This window comes from Nipponia nippon, unplaced genomic scaffold, assembly GCF_047370975.1.
Source record: "Nipponia nippon isolate SJK-2023a ecotype South Korea unplaced genomic scaffold, ASM4737097v1 scaffold_6, whole genome shotgun sequence".
Lineage (NCBI taxonomy): Eukaryota > Metazoa > Chordata > Aves > Pelecaniformes > Threskiornithidae > Nipponia > Nipponia nippon.
This window is the reverse complement of record NW_028262380.1, coordinates 12,697,098-12,719,180: the sequence shown is the minus strand read 5'-3', so window position 1 is coordinate 12,719,180 and position 22,083 is coordinate 12,697,098. Positions and strand designations below refer to the sequence as shown.

Genomic DNA, 22,083 nt, shown 5'->3' with positions numbered 1-22,083 from the left:
TTGGAAATGTTTATTGTAAGAATAGAGCATTTGGTAGCAATTTGGACTCTAATGATTTTGATTGGCAGTTTGATTTTTTTTTTCCCTTACTGTGTAGATTCTGAAGCTTTCATGAATCATGGCAATATGTAAAACATTTAAAACTATTCAAAAATCTTCAGAAGTCAGGGATCTTGAAGGGAATCCTGCGCTGTGTTTTCATGATGAAGTCTTTGCTCGGTAGATCGAACTGGAAGGCAGATTTAGAACAACTGTAACATTTTGCTGCCCCCTATGGCTAAGAATAATATTTGTACTCAAATGTCCTGAGTGTTGCTTAGGATTTAATCTATACAAGAAAGTCTAATGAGAATTCGTAACAATTACTGAGTTGAAGAAACAGCTCTACTAGGATAAACGAAAACATACTCTTTTCTCTGCTGAACAAAATTAATTTACTAGTTTATGTGAATGCATGTTACTAGGTGCAGGAAAGCCAGACATCAGGGAGTAAAGAAAGCAGGCTTTGGGTATGTTTGGGCAGTTTGCAAGTGACCCTAGAAATAATAATAATTTATAATTATTTTCTTCCCAAATTCTGTTGGCTGAATGTATGAATAAATAATGTCATGACAATCATCTATTTTGCATGGAAGTGGAAGCTCCAGTTTCTTTTTAGCTGCCTTTTCCCTGTGTGACTCTTGTTTTCTGTCCACTGCTCTCTGTCTTTCCTGGTCAGGGAAACAGAAGTGCCTTGGTGTTCTGAAGACAGCACTCTCATCTTTACACTAGGGAAGCTATTAGAATTAACAGAAGCTTGCATCTACTGGCTTTCAACGCTGGTTTCTGTCTCACCTGGAGAAAATATGCGTGTATACTTGTTAGCATAAGAAAGAGCAAACAAGAAGCGTTTGCAAGCTAATATCGTCTAAAGAGATTCCACTTACTGGCACATTGCTGGCAAGAAGACATCTCTTTTGCTTTAAACTTTAATAACGTATTATCTCCTCTGCTAAATTCTACCCATCTGTTGTCAAAAGAAAGATATTATTTGGAAAAAAATATTCACAGTGAAGAAGCTTTCAAGGTCCTTTATGTGTGTTGAAATATGGTATTTAGGTATTTGATAACCCTACAGGTTCCTCATTATGGGTATTCTTTTACATTATAAGAAATGCTCTTTCATCTGATAAAACATGGAAGAAAATCAACCAAACTGCAAAATAATAAAAGGAGGAAATAATAGTATGTTTTCCTTCCCTTTGTAATGCCAGGGTACTAAGTTCTAGGCTTTGTTGCCTCCTTTGATTTTACATTAGTGCTGCCTTTTGGGATTAGATTTTGATATAAACCTATTTCAGAGAGTGGCTTATGGGGAAGTGAAGTGATTTTTAAGTACTTCGATGGGTGTCAATCCTTCTCTGCTCTGATGGCCATTCAGGTCACCTGCCTAGCATATGGCTGTATATGTTCCTTTCCTAGAGGCAATGAAGATTTTTAAAACAACACTGTGTATTCACAATACGGAGGATTTTCTACCAAGCCTGGCCCTGCAACCTGTTTTAATTGCATGACTGTGGTGGCCGTGTACTGTGGCAAGCAAGCAGGCACATATTGCTGAAGACTGAGGAAGCAGGGCAGCTTGCTAAGGCAGTGCTGCCAGTCGTATTGAGAAAGTGTTGCTGCTCACAGCTAAAATGAATTTTCCTTTGACCCCACACCCACATCGCCAGTCCATGTAGCACAGGCTTGACTTCTCTCCTGAGCAGCCACACTGTGACAACATGAGTGATGGGCATACGTTTGTTCTCTGACAGTAGTATCAGTCTTGCAGTATTTTAGGCCTAAGTTTAGGAAGACGGTGTCATTTAAAGGGGCACTTAGCAGAAGTGCAATGAATTATAAATTCTGTGAGATGTTTGACATGACAGAATTATTTGGCTGGACTTTTAAACCCTTTCCCAAACTCAGTTCAATAATCTGCTTCATTAAGCATGCATCCAGTTTTGCAGTACAGCATGTTAGTTCTAGGCACGCTGGTAGCTCTGTATAATGCAGTACAACTATGTGCAAAGATCCGAGCTTGGATCCTGAAGACCATATGGATGACACTCAGAGGGTGTGGTTAGAAGGCACTGTGAAAAAGGTCTAAACCGATTAATTTTACTTTATAATCGCATAGGCTAGAAGTTCACTGGATGAGTGGTAGTTTGCTAAAATAGCAATATTCAGTTGTTTGCAATCATATGAGCATTGCTCCGGAACTTGGGTCTACCTTGCATCTTTATGTTAGTTAATGTCCAGCTGCATTAAGATAAGAGTGATGGTTTCTGTGGCATTACAACTTGGTTAGTGGTCTGGGGTGTCTTATTTTAAGGTAGCACGTTACTGTGGAAATTTAGTATTATCTCTTGTTAATGCACACAACATCTGTTGCACTCAAATCTTTGCCATGGGTGTAGTGGTATTACTGCAACTATTGCTATTGAGTTAAAATATCTGGCTGGGGCTGGAAATGCTGTTGTGATTCAGGAAATGGTTATAATCATGTGTCCTGTCTATTTTGGTTCTGGCCACTTAAAATATTTTTGATATATTTTCCTTTTAGGGTGATATATTGAATACCAAATACCAGGTAGATCTTGGAGATGGCTTTAAGGCGAAATACGTGAACCTTACGATGACTGGAGAACCCATCCGTCACCGCTATGAGAATCCTGGGATTTACCGTGTCTCAGTGAAGGCTGAGAATGTGGCTGGGCATGATGAGGCTGTGGTGTTCGTCCAAGTCAACTGTAAATCAGCTCTTTGGTTTTCTTACTTTTGCTGCTGTGTAAAAACCACATGATAACTATGAAGTAGTAAAGAAAATTACTAGTCACAATTAGGAAAAATGCATATTTTTTCAATAACCTCACGCAGTCTTGCAGTGCTGTATGTTGTTAATGCAGAGGCTTGTAAACCTAATGTATTAGGAGGTTAGAGTTAGTTTTGTTTGGATTTGGGAGAAGGATGGTGTATTAATCTTTTAAATAGCAAGCATACCTGACTCAAGACCCCGTTGGCAGTCTTAGCAGCTGAAATTTAACACTTTAAGCTGTGTCTTTTTAGGAGCTTCTAGGTGCTGTGTGAAGAAAGTGAACAGATGCGTTGAGAAACATATGAGCTCTTGTATGATTTTAAAAAAGAATCAAAATCTCAGTGTTTCTAAAAGTCAGGCTACTTATTAAAGTACTAGAATCTAGATTTTAGGTAGTTAATTCTCACAAAGTTTTAAAGTGGTACTTCGGTATAACTTCGTGTTGGCAGGCAGTATTACTTGACTTAGACTTCTCTCCCTCTCCTTAATTAAGACCTAAAAAACCCCATCAAATAGATCTAAAAGAAAAGAATAGAATGGCACAGGGAATATCATGCACCATCACAAGCTTAATGTACCTCAGTCATCTCATAATTGAAATGAAGAAGGAAACTCATAACTGGAACTGAATTTCCCTCTTCCTTCGAGATTCAAGACAGCTATTGCTTTGCCTGTTTTCAGATGTGTCAAAAATTCAGAAACAAGTAACATCAAAAGAAAGATATTCATCTTGCATTCTCCAGGTGTCTGTTTCCCTCTGTTGTGAGTGATGCGTCTTCCATCCTAATCCCAAAGCAATGGGAGTCACTGGAGCCGCATAAAAGGCTGTGCACAGATCTGTGTGCTTTATGTCAGCCTGTCTGGTGACTGCTGATATTTATGTATTCTGCTAGTCAGAGTCCTTGAGGCCAGAGCTTCCAGTTCTGCTTTGATTAGCAAGTGGAGCCCAACCTATTAATGCTATTGGCCAATCTCCTATTAAAATCAAATGGAAAGGATCAGAATCGAATTCTCCACCTCAGTTTCATTATCTGTTTCTTTGTTGTGTTTGTTTTTTAAATCATTTGGCAACTCCAGAGAGCTCAGATAAATCACTTAGGGCTTCAGCATTAATTTTTAGGAGCTTCTAGGTGCTGTGAAGTAGATAAAGCACAGGAACAGTAGATCTGTACAAGCAACGAACAGCAAAAAACTCCGTAACATCCTTCTCTCTGGGGAGAACAACTTCTTACCATTCAGAGAATGACGAGCAGTAGCAAGCCCTGACGGAAAGCAGAACAACTGCTTTCTCAGAACATGCTGCTGGTGTAGCCTACGTCAGGATAAACAGTAAAAATAAAAGATGTTGCTTGTGTTTTATGCAGTGGATTTACAAATTGTGGAAGCCAGGGGTATTTTTCACAAGGAGAATGACTAGTGCATTAAGAGGACTTTGGTGCTGAAGTGGAGAGGCAGCAGAGCACTGAAGCAGACATGGTCCATTCCTGAGCTTGTCTGTGGATGCTGTGCATGGTATAGAAGATTCATGGAAACATGTTACCTGGTCTGGTTGAATAAATGCTTTCTGTTTGCTCTGTTTAATTTTTTAGGTAAATTACAAGATTTGAGGAAATAAGCTGGCACTAATTAAACTGCAATTTCTACGTTTTAGAGAAACACTAATAGCCACTCAGGGACATTTTTCACTGTGGAATACCATGAAAGCAGAAATGTCCATAGAGTCCTGCTTTCACTTTATTTCCAGCTGATGGAATTAGGGAATTTTTTCAGGGACAAATAGTAAAAGGAGTATTTTTTACTCCTGCCAAGTTCTGTTGCTATGGGATGCCCTGTACTGCAGGGCAATTATATGAACTTTGGCCTGTCATGCAGATTATGCTTTCTGATCCAGATCACACAATCTACAACTTGTTAATGAACTGTAAGAGAAATTAGAGCAAGTCTGATAGTATAAACGTGAGTAGGTAACCCAGAATTAAAAGAACTGAAGAAGAACTTGGCAAACATTTTCTTTTTCATTAAACCATAATCTCTGTAGTGTGTGAAAAACTGGGGAGCTTTGAAAACTGTACTGAAATTGTAGCTTCATTAAACAGAAATTGTATAAGTCAACTTCATTCCTAATTGTACACACTTAAGGGTGCTATGAAGCTTGTTCAAATGCATTATGGAATTGTGTGACTGAGACAAGCAGAAAGACTCACAATAATTACTTTTAGCTCTTCAGTATATAGGAATGGCAAACTTGAAGTAACAGTCATCATTCAAGTACCAAACAACTTCCCCTCTAAAAATTTTAAAAGAGAAAATAATCTTCTTCAGGAGCAAAACCATATCTCAAAATGATCAATTTCCTCTGGGAAAATGTAAATTTATGGCAAAATCAAAACAGTGGCACAGATCCCTCCAGACTACTTTAATTTGCCTCATCAGAAGGAAAATCTGTTTCTAGGAGGAACAAATCTAATGGAATTCCTACAATTTCTGAATTTTCCTCAAGACATCAGCAACAGGAGGAGCATTTTAACTCTGTTTCAGTAATGAGGCTGTTGAAGACACCATTTGTTTAAGCACCCAGCGTGCCTTGAATTCATGTACATGGTTAAAGAGTCATTGGAGAAAACGCAGAATGAAAGCAGAGCCTTACATTCAGATGAAGCAGCACGCAGGCCGGTTGAAGTGAGGTGGAAAAGGAAGGTGTGCACAGCTCGGACAACTTGCTCTCGGAGAAGTTCAATCAGTTTAGTCAAAGTGAATTAGAAGTGAACAGGCAATGATTCAGTTCATGAAAGAAAGTAAGAGAAAGACTTTGGCCCAGTGTTAATTACCTTTAAGTTTGCACTCCAATGAAAGACCTTTGAATGAGTTAAAAGATATTTAGAATGGAACAAAAATGGATGGTTTAGTATTCAGTCTGTGGACGATACAGCAGTTTGCTATCCTGGATAGATGGTGCAGCTGAAGTTAAGAAATTCTAGATATCACATTATACTATTATAAAGTGTTTACCTTCAGACATACTGAAAAAGATACACTTGGAAACCTCTGAGGGAAAGATTTTTTTTCAATAAAGTTATTGTACTATGAAGCAAAATACAACATTAAGAAGCAGATAAAAATCATTGTAATGATGCATTTCTTTTATACAAATAATAATGTTTACAGCCTTCGTAGGCAAAAGTTCAGAAAGGAAAAAAACTTACTCTAAGGCACATTTTGGAGTACAGAGCTTATCTATTTTGATTTGCAAATAAATGCTCCCCTGATGTACACATCTATTTTAAAGCATGCATTAATGAGAGTTTGTGTGTGGTGTGAGCCTAACAGCTGATACTTTATAATGAAAATGAGTAGTCAGCAACATTCGTTTTCAGTTTTCTGCTTTTCCCTAGCAGTTTGAGATGTTAGATTTCTATTCATTTGATCTTTTTTTACTAAAAAAAAAAAAAAAAAAAAAAAAAAAAAGCTGAGATTGCCTTTTCCACTTCTTAATTGGGATATTTGCTTATGTTTTCTAGAATTGGACATGCACCAAAAAAATTGCATCAGAGAGGTGCATTTTGGTGATCTGTCACACTGCTCTAGGGTTTTGTTTGTGGGGTTTGTGGTCGTTTTTGGTTGTTTTTTTGGTTGAAATGGTGTCCTTCCAGTTATGCCCTCAGCTTTCAACACAGATGTAAAAGTAGAGGGAGGGAAAAATAAATTCAGGACCTTATGGTGTGCAGGTGAGAGGCTTTTGGGCAAAGAGGCATTAATAAATTGATGGATTCTTGTTCAATGATATTTTGGGAACTTTGTTCAGCTCCACTGCAGGCTTTAAATTTAGAAGTGGTTCCAGTTGTTGGGAGAAACCAGGAGGTGAATCTGACAGCCATCATACTGCCAAAGAACCCTAATTTGACAGTCTTCTACTGGTGGATAGGAAACAATCTTCAGGTACATGAATGGTTTTGACTGAGATTATTTTCAATCCCTTTCCAATAAAGGTTGAGTGACACCTTTTACTTTAATAGAAATATTAACATGTTGCATGACTTCTTTTAGACCATCTTTCATTCCAAGTAGCCAGTTATGTCTAGTGGCAAGCAGTATCTAACTTCCCATGTTTTATCACATTCATTTAAGGTGTTTATTTCCCTTTATTGCTACTTATGTGGAAATGCAAATTTCTCAAATTGGTTTGAATTTCTAAACCATTTTCTTTTGGGGGGAACAACAATTTATTCTATTTCATTGCCTGTGGAAAAAACTTGTGAAGGGGTATGCATTTGAGATCATAGCATTGGTGAATGATGAAACTTGGATATTTCCACTTCCATGTTGATAATGTGAGTACTGTAAATTTACAAGTGCTGTACAGAAATATATATATATTAATTGTATAGATAAATATTTTCTGGGAGTCTAAAATAAACTGGTGTATCAAAAATAACTAGGATACCTAAAAGGATATCAAAACAGTGAAAGCACTCAAACAATCTAGTGATACTCATTTGGGAATAGAAAGTCTGGATAAACATACCCTAGAGCAATAAATATCCAAGTATTTTTATTGGGAATAGTTCTTGTCTAGCTGGGTTAATTTCTTTTAAGGTAATTCTTTCAATAACAGATAAGTAAAATATTTTCTTTATGAGGGAGAATAAGTATGACAGAGAAATGCTTCAGATAAGTGCAATGAACTTCCTTCTTGTAAATGTGCTGTCTGCCATAATCCCAGCATGTATCTTTTCATTATTATTGACTTTGCCATTGTTAGAACAAGCACTGCAGATCAATATAGTCTTGTGAAGGGTTTTGTAATTTATACAGATGTGGTCAGGTAACAGAGTATCTCGGTTCTGCCTTGGAGGTTAAGGTGGGCTGGTGCACTTCCATGGGTCATGCTCCAAGCTGACAGAACTAATCCTTTTGACCTTGACTATACCCCACATTTTTTGAGGCAAATGTCTTGCTATGTATGATCTTGTAGAGATTTGTGAGCCTGACTCAAAATCTATTTATTTCAGTGGGATCTGAATGAAAACCTAATACTCTGCCCATTATTCTAAGATAAATGTTTGCCCCATCTGGCAGCTATTCTGTTCAAAACATTCTATTTAGGGAAAGAAACATCCTGTACTAAACATTGTAATTGAACAACTTGATAAAATGTTGATTAATTGAATAATTGATGTGAAACCTTTTTTGATAATATGTTTAGTGACAGTCTCTTCAGACACTGTTCTTGCGGTTCTTGCTGAAATTCTATTTTCAACTTTTCTTTGTTTTTTAAAGCCACTCCTTACATTGGAAAATTTTCTGGTGACAAAGTTTGCTGAGACAGGTGACATCAGAGTTACAGTGCAGGCTTCCTGTGGGAGCTCCATGCTTCAGGACTCAAAAGTTGTCCATGTTTTTGGTGAGACATTACTCTTGTTAATTTTTTTTTTGTTTCACATGTACTTGTTTCTTAAACCAGCCCTGACACAACTGAACCTGTTGTAAAATTGTATCTTAGTTTCTTAGAATTTCTAAATAAAGTAGTTTAAATACCTCTGAAAAAAGAGAAAATTTAGTTGTGTATATACTGTCAGCATTAAAAACAATGTGAAATAATTGCCTTTTATCACAATATATCACTGTTCCTTTGATGTTTATCTGAGAGTTTGGATCAAGTATAGCTCCGCTGTAATTATTGAATAACCCTTCTACTCTTGTTTTACATTGTGCCCTGGTGTGTTTTGTTGTGTCTTATAATGTGGTGACAAGGCATAATATACTGTGAAAAATGTAGTGCCGACAAGTTATTTACATTTGTATTTGTGCTGTCACATGTGGAAATTGTAATAAGTGAAAAAGCTTCCTTTTAATGCAGAGCTAAAAGCCTTCAGATATCATGAAATACACAACATGATACATCACTGTTGTCTGAAGATTCTGTTATTTTTGCTTTCAGTATACTTATTAATTTAAAATAATGGTGAAAACCACACTCATGCTTAATGCAGCTTTTATGGACCTTCTCCTTTCCTAAGATAAATTGATTTAACGTTAATGCTACCACTTATAAGTGCATCCACTTTTTTAGAAATCTTTAGAAGTATAACCTGTCTTAGTGTGACTAGATCAATGACTTTGGCTTCAAACACTGCTTTTGCTCTTAGTGTTGGCCATTCCTGATACCAAGAGCAAGAAAGTACTGGTCATGGGGGAAATAAAGAAACCTCTGGAAAAGAAAACCACATTAAAATACAATTCGGTCAGAAGCATTGGGGAGGCCAGGTTTGACTCATGCATTCCAGAGGATCACTTTCTCTGCTTTGCATTAAGTTCCCCAGGTGTTCGTCCAAGGAGCCTATATGGAGAAAGGGAAGATTTTAGAGACTGTTTACTGAGGAACAGCCCATTTCTGGTATTTCAGATATTTTGGACAATATCCAGAGAAATGTTGTGGGTGTACCTTGTTTTTATTTTTTTGAAGAGGGCAGTAGTTAGCCTTTGATATATCATTTCTGTTCTTGTTTTCATAGCTAGTTGATGGAATACATGAAGTATTAATTTTACATGAAAAACAGGAACACGTAATGGGCAAAAAACACATGTTTATGATTCAATGAGAGTAAAATCCAATGGCGCATTCCCATTACAAATAAATGAAACCAACCACGTCTGTGTGATATATTGTCCTAAGGAAAAATTATTGGGAAGGTTATGACCCCAGAGCACATGTGTAAATCTGCTTTGTTTATTTTTTTTCTTCCTGCTTCTTTATCTTCAGGCACAAATTTGATGATGTTGACAAAAATACAGAAAGAAATCGAGTGCCTGACAGGAGTGTACTATTGCTCCGTGCAAGAGTTCACACCACAGAGCAGTGGGGTTCCTAGATACTGCAGTGCTGCACAGCAAATAATGCCAAATATATATTTTCAGCTTTTATTTCTGCAAAACTGTTTTTGCAGCCTGGTCTGTTACTTGTTCAAAAACATTTATTTTTGGTTTTTTCTAGATCATTTTCATGTTCTTCCTCTGAAGTTTACTAAGCACCTGGACATGTATAACCCCGACATACCGGAGTGGAGAGAAGACATCGGGCGGGTAGTAACACGACTTCTTGCAAAGGTGCTCTTTCAGATTGCTCATAAAATGTTCCCTCGCCAGTTGTAAAGTTTGAAGGTTAAGTTAATGCCTTCTCATTTAGAAAAAAGGAGGCAGAGCAAAGTGAACCTCATGAGCCACATTTCAAACAAGTTTGAGCCTAGCGTCGCTTTTACATGCAAGCTGTAGGCGATGATATTGTAGCATAGAAAGTTTAGGTCTAACACAGCCTAATTGGCAATTAATGCTAAATGTTGCTCTCTGGGATTAGGGATAGACGTATTGGCAAATACTGCTGACTCCAAAACAGGAAGATTAGCTTAAATGTGGTATATTTAGAAGTTAAGCAAAGGATGCTGTGTAATATAAAAGACACAAGCTTTGTGTAAAAACAAAGCAGAAAAAAAAAATTTACAATGTCAGTTATGTAACTTTGATATATAATATGCAGGCAAACAGTTCGTACAGTTGGTTTTTTAGATCATATTGGCAAAAGAAACATGGATCAAGAGCAGCTGAATCCTGTAGGTTAAATCAAGTACAAAGCCATGCAGCAGTTCTGAGAGATAAGTAAAAAAAACCCATAAAAACTGTAAGCTCTAGAGCTGCGCTCTTCAGGTACACACTGGCAGCAAGTGAGTGTGCACACACTGACTTTCTGTGAGGACAATAGCACTGAGGTGGAGGTTGACAATATTTTGAAAATGCTTGTATTTGAAATCACTTGACTTTTCCTGGATTTACAGTAGTGCAAATCAGGTTCTGGAATTTTGACTTTATACTTTTTCCTGCCTTTTTTTTGAGGTTCACATCAAATGTCAAGTTAAAGTAAATTCCCACTTTTCTCAACTTAAACCCATTCCATAACCAGTGTCAGTCAAACAAATGTTTTAACCCCTTATAAAATTGCCCTTGCATTTTAGTAATTACTAAATAATTTGCAAAAGAATATGAACAATTTAATGGAATTTTGGAATCTGTTTGAGAAAGAAAGGCTGCGGGATGTGCCCAGGGTATTGTCATTAGAATTGTGTGGCTGTATTATACAACACATGGAGGAATTTGGGACTAAAAGCAAAATTTGCGCAAACTATTTTGAAAAGGAACGCACTTGACTTTCAGTGGGGGCTGCAGGTATTCATAACAGTTTCAGGACCTGACCCTAGGTGCTCTTAGTCTCACCCTGGAAGACTTCTCTCTGTCCTTTAAACACAGATGGAAAAGTAGCCTCCCTAAGCTAAAGTTAGCTGTAATGACTATGCCCTTTTAAGTCTACTAGGTGTCTGAATAGCCCACAAAGGATCCTAAATCCCTTAGGAATTTTTTTTATATTGCCCTACAAATGCACAGCCCTTGCAGAGTTTAACTAAAACTGCATACTTCATTTTCCTTCTTTCCATGATGCCACTAAATCTCTTTAATGTGATAACAATGCTTAGCTCTTCCAATCTTCAAAGAGCAGCTCACATTTCAGTTAATTTATGTTTGGCTTTGTTCATGTTTTAGCTTCTGGTGGAATCTCCTCTAAATATTAAGACCAAACAAACACCAAAGACTAAAAGACACATGTAGAGTTACTTATGTATTTTCTGTAAAATATAAAGCACGCTGTCCTATAATTTGCCATGTGCCTTGTCTTCACAGGAAACCAATATAACTGAAGAAACACTCATGACAGTTGTGAAACCTGGTCTGCCCACAACTGCTGACTTGCATGTGCTACTACCAGCAAACCAACCAAAAAGGAAGAGAAGTGTGACTAGTGACAAGGTAACCAGAGCAATGTATGTCTGGTTAGGACAGTCTTCATCCTGTTTTGCAATCAGTGGCTGTACTCTCATTGTCTTTATGTGAAATTAAAAGGTGCTCCCTAACTATGTCAAGATCTCACTCCCACCTGACAAGAGACATGAAAAAGCTAACAACAGCTATGACTGCTCTGGTTGACAGTGTATAGACCAGCATAATCTAGTGCTTACTAGTATTAGTGTATTTCTCAAGAATAACCAATATTGATCTGTTTTTTAAACAGAAACAACAGTGATGGCATGTCAGTCTGTGAAGATCCAGTAGAGCAAAGAGTGTGTATAGAGCACTCATATTTCTAACCATCTCTGCACTGTCTTCAGGCGCAAATTAAACTTCAGGTCAAACAGAAACAGAACCTTAATAGTTGACCTATAATGTAAAGAGCATCAAGCGGGTAGTTTCTGCCTTTATGAGCAAATGTCCTTTTCAATTGGCAAGAAACAAACACAGTGAACACAGGAATGAAAATCAGACATTAGTTTCTCCCTACTTATTTCCAAACCATATTTCTTCCATAATAAAAGACCTTATGCCAGTTGAAAATCAGAAGACTGGCACTTATAATTTATGATATTCGTCCTTTTGCTGTGATAGAGAAGGAACAGGTCCTGACACTGTGCCTGTATCCTGCAGTTCAAGTTCTGCCAGTTACAAAGAATCCCAATGTGAGGTATCATTAATTTTGAAGGGCATTTTACAGCTTTTTGAGGTAAGGTCACAGTATCCAAAGAGCTGGAGAAGTAGGTAAGACGAAGCTCTTCATATTAACACAAAACCAGTAGATTGTGTTTGGAATTGATGAGGTACACTTTGGAATGTCCAAAGGAGCATGTTGATGTTGTCGAAGTACTTGAACAGGTGTCTTACTTTAAAATGCATAGAGTACAGTGTGAATGCACAAAATTTGTGGCAACCCCAAACCCTTACTGCTGTCCTTCTTTAATCACAGTGGGGATTTCTGGGAGTCTGAAATCCTGATTATGTTGCAGGAAATGGTTAATTTTAGTAGGTTGTTTCTTTAGTAGAGAGCCATTCATAAACTATGGCTTTTCAGCCAGGTGAGTATTGCCACTTCAAAATTGTTTGCATCTTTCTACTTCTTGAAGAAGCAGCAGCTTCTGAAGGAAATTCTTTCTCTTTATTCCAAGCATATATGGAATGGGCGTCTTTAATAATTTAAGGGAACGGATGGTGATAGATTCTTCGGTTGTGCAAACATTTTATTTCAGTGCAAAGTGTTATGCATATTAGTTCCCTTTAAATCTCAACTGTTATGTTAGCACTGTGCTTCAGGGCAGCTTAAAGAATATCATCAATTATAATCAATGCTGTCTCAAGGGCTTTTTTCATGTTTGTGTATGAAATACCCTGTAAGTTACTCCAAAGCATAAAAAATAACAATTACATGTTGCAAATGATTTGGGAAAACTTCTCTTCAGTGGACCTATGGGGGAATTACAGTAGTTTAGCAGGGCACAGTTTCTGTAATAAGTAGTCCTCCAGTAAGACCTTGCAAAGGTTTTCTGAAACTAGAGGAGCACTGAAAGGTGAAAGTAATGTATAATCTGGAGAACAGATACATATTTCTGATATTGTTAGGATGGGCCAGGTCAGATGAGTGGTGGTTGGGGATTACATGTGTGGAAATACCAAATATGGTACAACCTACGTTTGGTTGGAGCAGGAACAAAAGAGAGAGGAGCAATTACAGCAACCTATGCTGTCCAGTGATAAATAATCAGGTACACTAGTATCACATTTCAATACCAATTGTTTTATAGAGTACAATACTGTAGAGCCAGTCTTCTAGTGCCAGCTGCCTAGATTTCTATTTTTATGTTATTGCTAAGGGACACTACTTTAGCTATGATATGTGCATATAAATTTGTTGATTGGTCTTCATCATGTTTCACTGGAAGGATGTGCTTTGTCATGCTGCTAGTGCCAGTTCTCAAAGTCAGTGTTGTGACACTATTGCAAGGACTCACCAACACAGAACATTTTCTGCACTTTTGGTGGAGGTGTCCCTGAAATCCTCAACTTAGACATAGTTATGAAATGTCTTCCCTTAAAGAAAACCTATTTATTCTTGGCTGAAAACCTTTTATAATTGGGATATTATGTGATTTCAGAAGGATTGTTAAAGGCAATAATTTCTTGGTCAGTCAGAGAACACCTAGTTGGTGGAGTTTCTATTGCTGTTTTACATGAAGTATTGTGATGTGATGATGTTTATTAAGTTAGTGGTCTAGACTAGGAGTCATTACTGATAAAAGTAGCCAACAATAACCAAGATCGTAAGTAAGCTGGAAGTGTAGGAGCCCTTTGGATAATTCTGAAGTTTGGTTTCGTTCTGACAAAAGCCCTTTTTCTTTCAAATTTGTGCATGTAGAATTAAAACATGAGTGTGATTTCACCTGGTTTTATAACACAGCGATTTCAAAAGTATTTCATTCTAATCATTGACACTAGTGGAAGACTCAGTCGCTTAATTTATGGACATCCATTACATGTCTAACGTCAGGTGGTATGAGTTGAAAGAGTCAATTAAAGCGCATTTAAACTATAGCCTGGAAAGCAGTGGGTCTGAGGAAGATTTGGGGCTCTATCTAGACATGAAAATTCCCAGTGAGTTGCTTTAGCAAAAAGGGCAAGTCAGACCCCCAGATGTATAAGTGGGTAAGAGTTTGAACAGTGTCATTATTTTTGTATTCTTATACCACAATGCAGGAGCCATTTTGTTCATGTGCCCAAATATTATCATTGGGAAGGATGTAGAAAAAGAAGATAGAAAATTCAAATGCTGCTGTAAGAACCTTAACTTACAGTCTGGAGCTGTAACAACTGGATTTGTTTTTTAAACAGTTGGAGGGGTGGCAGCACTGTGCTCAATAAATACCTTGGGGCAGAAAAGAAAAACCATGAGTACTGAAACAACCATCAGTCTAACAGTGAAATAAATAAGCCAGAACCTTTGGCTTGATTCACACAAGATTCAAATTTTTGACCTGTGGAAGTGTAGTTCATACAGGCTTGGGTGGGAACTCAGGGGTAGGGAGAGAAATAACGAACAAGTGTTAGTCACTTAAGCAAAAACCAGAGCAAATGTTGAATTCTTCAAGCACCTGCCAGGAAAATATGATGTATCCAAAGTTATGGGGCTCAGTAATTTTCATTTACTGGCTGTAAGTCAGATTAGCCTAAAGTAGTGGTCCCTCTTGTATTGTATACCATGAACATGTGAATGAACCTGGACTGAGACTCTATTTCAGTGGTACCAGTGTCACTTTAAAGGCTGCTAATCAATATAGTTGTCTTATCCATTCTCTTTTCAGACTTTGGGCAAACAGGTAAATACTTAGGAGCTATCTGGAGTAATTGTCTTGTGAAATAACTGAGGCCACACTCACATCACCCTTATGTTGAGTCATTCCTCCCCCCCCCCAAAAAAAAAAAAAAAAAAAGTAATAAAGTCAGTGGAATGGCTTTAGAAGTTAGATATTCCTCAATATGAGTGAGGATATTGGAATTTGAACTTTTGTGTAGTCTCTGTCCATAACATGAGAGAGACTACAGGGATTTCTATCTATTACAGTGCAAAGGCTTGTCAAAGATGATGAACGCCATAATTGATAATATCATAAAAGGAGTTGCTCGTGAAGGTTTCATGGATAGAAAGCATATTTCTAATTTGGCATCCTGTGGGAAGTCATATCCTAAATTATAAGGCATAGAGTATAAAACTAGCTTTGATCTTTTAGAAAATTACCCATGTTGAAGACACAAGCAAGTAGAAGGGAAAATTCAGACAATTTGTCATCTGGGGTTAGGATATGATGGTATATTTAACGGTTCTGCTCCATAAAAATGTGAGAGACCATATTTTACTATGCTCTATCCACTGGAGAAAAATAGGAGGAATCCTGATTTTTTCCACATGGATGGATGTATTTCTACAGAGTATTGTTAAAAATTGAGTATAAATGGAATCCATCCCATTATAGGTAAGGAGGTGAGGTAAATTATAACATGCAGTTCATTATCAAATAGCAGTTACTTTTCATAGCAAGAAATCTAAAGTGACATCGCAGGTTTTGTTCTGATAGGTTAGAAAAATGGAGAGTTTTTAATATGGATTATGCATTGTGTGAGTTATGACCCAGGTAAACCCAGTAGTGCATGCAAATGACATGCTGTCTGTCACATACTGGGTAAAGGGTTTGGTAAGCAGAAAGAAAGATTTGGCTATAAAGTTTTGACATTTTCAGCTTTTACAGCTTGTGGAGTTTTGCATGATTTTTAAATATGGAATTTCTTTAAGATTTCAGCTCATCGTTGACAAATGTTTTCTGAGTTTCTCACCATTTAATGAACCAGAAGTTTTCCTTTTTAAAGCATTGAGTCTCTCAAAGTGGAACAGAGTGCTGACGTCTGACATTCTCTCTGTTGTATTTCCAGACAATAGCAGCTATAAAACAGGCCTTGAATGCACACAACATCAGTTTCTTTCTGAGGGGAGGATACTGGGTCTTAGTGACTTTAGCTGACTCCGATTCAGGTAAATATATAAACAAAGCTCCCAAAAGACCAACCTTTGGATGCTTGTCCGAGTTCTGATAAGTTAAGGAGAAAATCTTCGTATCAATATATATATGTACATATACACACATACATATATACTTAGTACTTGTTATACATAGATACACACATAAATATATATGTGTGTGCATATATATGTACGTAAATATATATACACATACACACACATGTATATATGGATATATTTGCATTTGGTACCTGTTAACAATCACCACGAAATAAGTGTTTCTTACATATTTCCATTTTGTCATACCTCATGATTTGTATCAGAAGCTTCTTGTTTTTCTCTGTGTAACCATGGCATTAACTAAATACCTATATTATACAAACAGTGCCCTGAAGGAAGTGCCAACCAGGCTTCAGAAAACCCATCTGGTGAAGCACTTTGGCTGCACTGGCTGCTGAGAAAGCAGAGCTTCTTTACGTCAGCCAGATATGAGTGCAGGGGTCTGGGATACAGCCTTGCATCTCTGCCTTGTATCTCTGATCTTCAAATCAACTGATGTGAAGCTTGCTGTAGGGTTTCCACATTGCTAATCCTGTCCTCAGATAAATTATATGCTTTTTCTGTGTTTAAAACAAATGGAAACAGTTTTTTTGCATGCATCTCCTGCGTCTCTGGATTCACTATGTACCTGCAAACTGGCTGAAGAGAGTATGTGTGCATACATGTGTGTGTATTTTGAACAGAGATATGTTAAAATGATGTTTTAACCAGAAAGTTCAGCTTTGACTTGAACCTTGTATTAGAATGTCCTGTAATCTTTACTTGTGTATCATATCCCATAATTTATCCTTCTTTCTTATTTCAGTGTGTTGTGGGAGAACAGCTTAGCTGACCACAATCAATTTATGTAAATACCGGTGTGATATTTTATCTGTCAGCTCTCCGTAGAAGACAGAGCTTTTTTTATCAAGTCTCTAATGTAGAATCGTGCTACAGTCTTGCTGTGGTACCTCATCTGGTTTAAAGGGCAAACATGCGTTAGCCAGCCCAAAAGGCTGGGATTGAAAGAAGCCCATGTTCATTCCAGCCTTTACCAGTGTATGACCTTGATGAGTTAATTTCTTGTTCAGAGCCTTAGTTTCTCCATCTGTGAAATTAATACAGCCCTGCTTTTACAATGCACGTACTTAGGTTGTGTGATCATTTGCTATTGTAACTTTAGATTCCCAGAAAAACAACACACTGAGTATGCAAATAATTAAATCTTCAGGGGTTTGTTTTTTGTTTTGTTTTGTTTTTTAATTGGTCCTCTGTCCTTCAGTCACAAGTCACTGATTAATTTTGGTTTGCTGCCTTTTTGAAGAGGCTACAGATGGAGCGAAAAGGCTACACAAATAACAAAAAATGGTTTTGACCTGGCAATTAGATAGAAAAGAAAGCCCAGGAATGTGACTGATCTGAAAGAGGAGGTGCTAAGCTGTTCTTTTATTTCATATTTCAGACTCTCAGAGGATTGGAGGAGGCAGTGGCTACTGGGCTATTGTGGTTCTCTTTGTTATCTGTCTAGTCGCAGTTGGGGCTTTCATCCTCTACAAGTTCAAAAGGCAAGTAAACCTTAATCAACAGCATATACATTTTAAGAATTAGGTTTGTCCACAGATCAGCAAAACCGAGTTTGTTATTTGAAAAGGAGATTTCTTGAAGAATTGCAAAAAGTCCACCGCTTTGAAAATTGTGTTTTTCTGAACTTTTCAGACATCGAGGTACTGCACTGATGCTTGCTTTCCCTTGCTGTGCTCCAAGATAAATAGCAGCAATACAGGAACTATGGAGAGTTTGTTCAGCTTGTCTAAATAATATCATCAAGAAACAGAGCTGAGCTAAAATATTATTCCTGATTAATTCCTGCCTCATTACTCCTGGCTGTTATGAATAAACTAAAGCTATTGGGACAAGGAGTGCATCTACAATGCTGATTTGCTTTAAAAAGTAGTTTTATCAAAACGCATAGTGCTCTGGAGTTTCTCTTTGCACACATTACATTTTAATTGCTGGGGCAATGCCACATAGAATGACTGATGGAAATAGATTAGCATTAATTTGACACTGGAGTGTATTGAGGGGAGAAAAAACTCTGGAAGTGGCCCTTATGTGAGACGTATTCTCAAAATTGACAAGGGATGCCATGCCAGCCTTTCACAGTCCAATATACCTTTAGTCCGCAATTGAGTTTAATCAGTGCTACTAGGATGCTGTGCAATTTAATGAATTTTGTTCTTGTCCATGAGTCTGTGTTATCATTGGCTATGTTCTTGGTATTTTTGTATCTCTGGGGCATTTAGAAGCTATTGGGTTTGAGCATACTGGAAACAAGCCTTCATCATCATAAAATCCTGGTGTCCTTGCTCAGTGAGGACTCCTATTGATTTGTCTCATTTTTTTAAAGATTGATTTTTATTTGAGGTAAACATAAGGTTATAGAAATGGGTGCGGCACTGAGTTTGTGATAGCAATAAGTGTAGATAGCATTTAAGTAAGAGTTTGTTTAGGTAAAGAGTTTTTAAGTCAATAGAGAAAAACCCTTTTTTAAAAGAATCTCTTAATTTTCTCACTGCAGCACCTAAGTTTCTTAGAGCTCTTAATGGCTGATTGCTCTAAAGGACAAAGCACGGAATACTGTCTCCAACTGAATAAAAATCTTGCCTGCAGCAAGGAAAAGCATAAAAATGGTTGATGTGATGTAATTATATTATTTCAGTAGCAATACATGGAGGATTTGCTGTTTGTAGTGTGGATCATAAAACTTGCTTGTGATATCTTTCGAAAGCTATATGATTTATATCTTTTATTAGCTGTTAAATGAGAGCAATTAAATAACAGACACAAATACTGCATGGCAAAAGAACTATATAAAATATTCAAGAAAGGAAGAAAAAAAATTATTTTCCTTGAGTTCTTTCTAAAATGCCCAGTGAATCATTGCTTTATAAATAGAGCTTTTGTTAAGGAGGAAACTATAGTACAATTTGCAAATTGTGAGCTTTAATGTCTCTCATGCTTCTATATATAATTTGTGAAAATCGTTTGCATTTAAATTTTGTGGGGGTTTAATTTAGGTGTGAGTGGGGAGAATTGTGAGATATATTCAAATGTTTCTCGGTAGCCTGAAAACTGGTGTTGGCATTGATGAATGACCATGCAGTAGTATTCAATTTTAGTCCATATCATATCTGTTTCTGAGATATTTGACAGAATTATTTTAAAATATTCCTGCTAAGCTTTTCCAAGATGACAATTTTTTTTGGTTGCATCCTTCGTTTGCAATTTGATCTTCAAAGAATATTGAGCACCTAATCGGTGCTACGTTTGAAAAATCACTTTTTCCCCGTGTGCTCCCTGTGAAATCATCTCCCACCCAAATCTTTAATCCATTAAAAAAAGTCTTTCCTGTGTTTATAAAGATGGATGGTGAATTGCTGGATCCCCATGGAGTCCTTCCTTGCGGGTATAGTTCCTTTAAAGTCAGTACAGTGAGTATATAAGTTTACAAACTGGTCTATAGAGACTGAGGCTATGAAACTGAGTGTCCTTTATAGATACAAAGGTTGCAAGTTGTAATGTACAAAGGCAGCTTGTCAATATTATGTGCCTGTATATTAAAAATTAATTTGCTGAAAGAATGCCATAGGCAACAAAAATTGTTCAATTTTAGGAGATAGTTTCAGCAGAATAACACTTATTGGGCCCTATGGTAACTCAGACAACACATGCAAATATAAATATGAATTATTTCCACGTAGAAATTACAGACATGTATAAGGTATTGAAAAGTTAATACTGTCCATAATTTTTTATGTATGATTCACAAAATTAAGGCAGAGATGGAAGACATTTGGTGGTGCTTTCATTTCATTTGTATAAGTTGATAGTCGGATACTCCCTTCAGAAAAGGGTTAAAACTCCTTTTTTCCCTAAGTCAGAGAAATGTTTATTAATCTTAGTTTTAGCACTACACTAATTGGGTCTACCGGACTTGCAGTTGACCCTGGGGCACAGGCAAAGCAGGTGGTCTGCGGAAGATTGCATGACATGCCTTGGACTATTCGCCCTCTCTTTCTCTCTCTTTGCCACCCCAAAGGACAGTTCTTTACTTAAGGTTAAGTCTGATATCTGGAAAGATGCAAGATGGAAAGACTGGCTTGCAGATAAGATGGTGACTGGATTGGCAGGGAGGTTACGGCTTCATAGGGGAGAGCATTTCATCCATTTGCAATGAGCAAAGGCACTGTTCAGAACTTGTGATGAAAAGCAAAGAGAAAATAGCGGACTTCTGTGTAGACTGTAGTACAGCTTCAGTAGAAAATGGAGAAACCTGCCCAAATTGCCCAATGGTTCCTGAGTGCGAAGGCCCCTTGCCCCAGACATGGTCACCTGCCCTCCCTGCCTGGATTATTTCTGAAGTTCGTGTCGTAAGAACTTGGGTCTTAATTTACACTCATTTTTGTCAGGCAGAATTGTGAGATGAAAGGTGGTGTTGACAAGACATCAGGGACTAATCTAATACCTGTTTTATATGAATCTTCAGGGCAATCAGGACAGCTATGATGAAACTCGCTGCTCCTGTTTAATTTCTCATTTTTTGAAAACTGCAATACCCAGCGCTAAAAATTGGTGTCCCTTGAAAGAAGTAAATCTCACAAAATTAGTTTGGGGGAGAGCAGTAATCTAAAAATAACAATCCCGCATAATATTCTGTGTCAGATGCCTCATATGCAGAACATGAAGAGAGTATTTTACCTAATTAAGTAGGGGGGTAGGGGAAAAGTGGAGACAGATTCATATAGAGGTAGTGGGATTTTGGCTGATTAGTTGTATGCATAGTAAAACCCAATGCCATTTCATCACTCCTGAAGGAATGCCCATTAAAAAGAAAAGATTAAAATTGCATAATTTCCTACTACTCTAATCAAAACTAAAATTGTAGGGTCTGCTGGATAATCAGAGCTGTCATGGCTGTCTAGCTAATGATTAGGTGACTGTAGGTTACAACGGTTCTGATATGCCCTAATCCCAAATACTTAAACACTGACTAGGAAGACTGCTGCCCTCTGTTCTTATATGCAGTAAAATTGCAAGCGTTTATCATTTTGTCTCCCTGCCCCCCTGCGCTTTATCTAATGGCCTATTTGTGCATCCAGCCACTTCTCACCAGGAACGTGTACCCAGAAAACTGGTGCTGGAGTCACTGGAGCTCCTGGAGCCACTCCTGGCAATCCCGAGAGTGGTTAGTTGCTTTAGGCAAAAAAACACATAAAGAGCCGGAAAGTCTTAAGACACGCAGGGGTTTGATCCTTTGTGATCAGAGTAGGTAAGCAATTCCGATTAGGGCTATTTTTACCCAGTAAATGAAAAGTAATTTTTAAATGATAAGTGCTGATGGTTTTAAAAACTAATTCTAGTCTTATCCCACAAATGAACAAAGATTGGTTTAGATAGTTGGGGGGGGGGAATTTTCAGTATGGCAGCAAGGAGCGAGAGCTAATACCCCAGCTGCTAAATCTGACTGTGCCTGTGGCACAAGGGACAGTGCAGACAACGAACAGGGATGGCAGGCAAGCCAAGAATAATTTGCCTTTTCTTTGCTCTTACTTTCTGAGTATTAAAATCAGTGATCTGATGCCTCGAGCAAACAATATGTTACAATACTCGCTAGTATGCTTCAGTTGTTTAAGCATCCAGGTAAAATGGGCTACAGCTGCTTCTTTTGACCAGAACAATATGAAGCAGCTGGAAAATATTTTTGAGAAAT

The 22,083-nt window shown here is 37.5% G+C and overlaps 1 protein-coding gene across 7 annotated transcripts in view; it reads left to right on the top strand.

Annotated features, from left to right (window-relative positions):
- The window catches only part of SORCS2 (sortilin related VPS10 domain containing receptor 2), a 579,951-nt gene that overhangs the window by 539,813 nt on the left and 18,055 nt on the right, over positions 1-22,083 (top strand). For all 7 annotated transcript variants that reach the window (XM_087736562.1, XM_087736564.1, XM_087736567.1 and 4 more), the window contains exons 19-25: positions 2,588-2,774; positions 6,642-6,775; positions 8,117-8,240; positions 9,831-9,943; positions 11,564-11,689; positions 16,187-16,286; positions 17,776-17,878. In XM_087736562.1, coding sequence (XP_087592688.1) covers positions 2,588-2,774; positions 6,642-6,775; positions 8,117-8,240; positions 9,831-9,943; positions 11,564-11,689; positions 16,187-16,286; positions 17,776-17,878 — 887 coding nt within the window. The remainder of the gene's footprint in view (positions 1-2,587; positions 2,775-6,641; positions 6,776-8,116; positions 8,241-9,830; positions 9,944-11,563; positions 11,690-16,186; positions 16,287-17,775; positions 17,879-22,083) is intronic.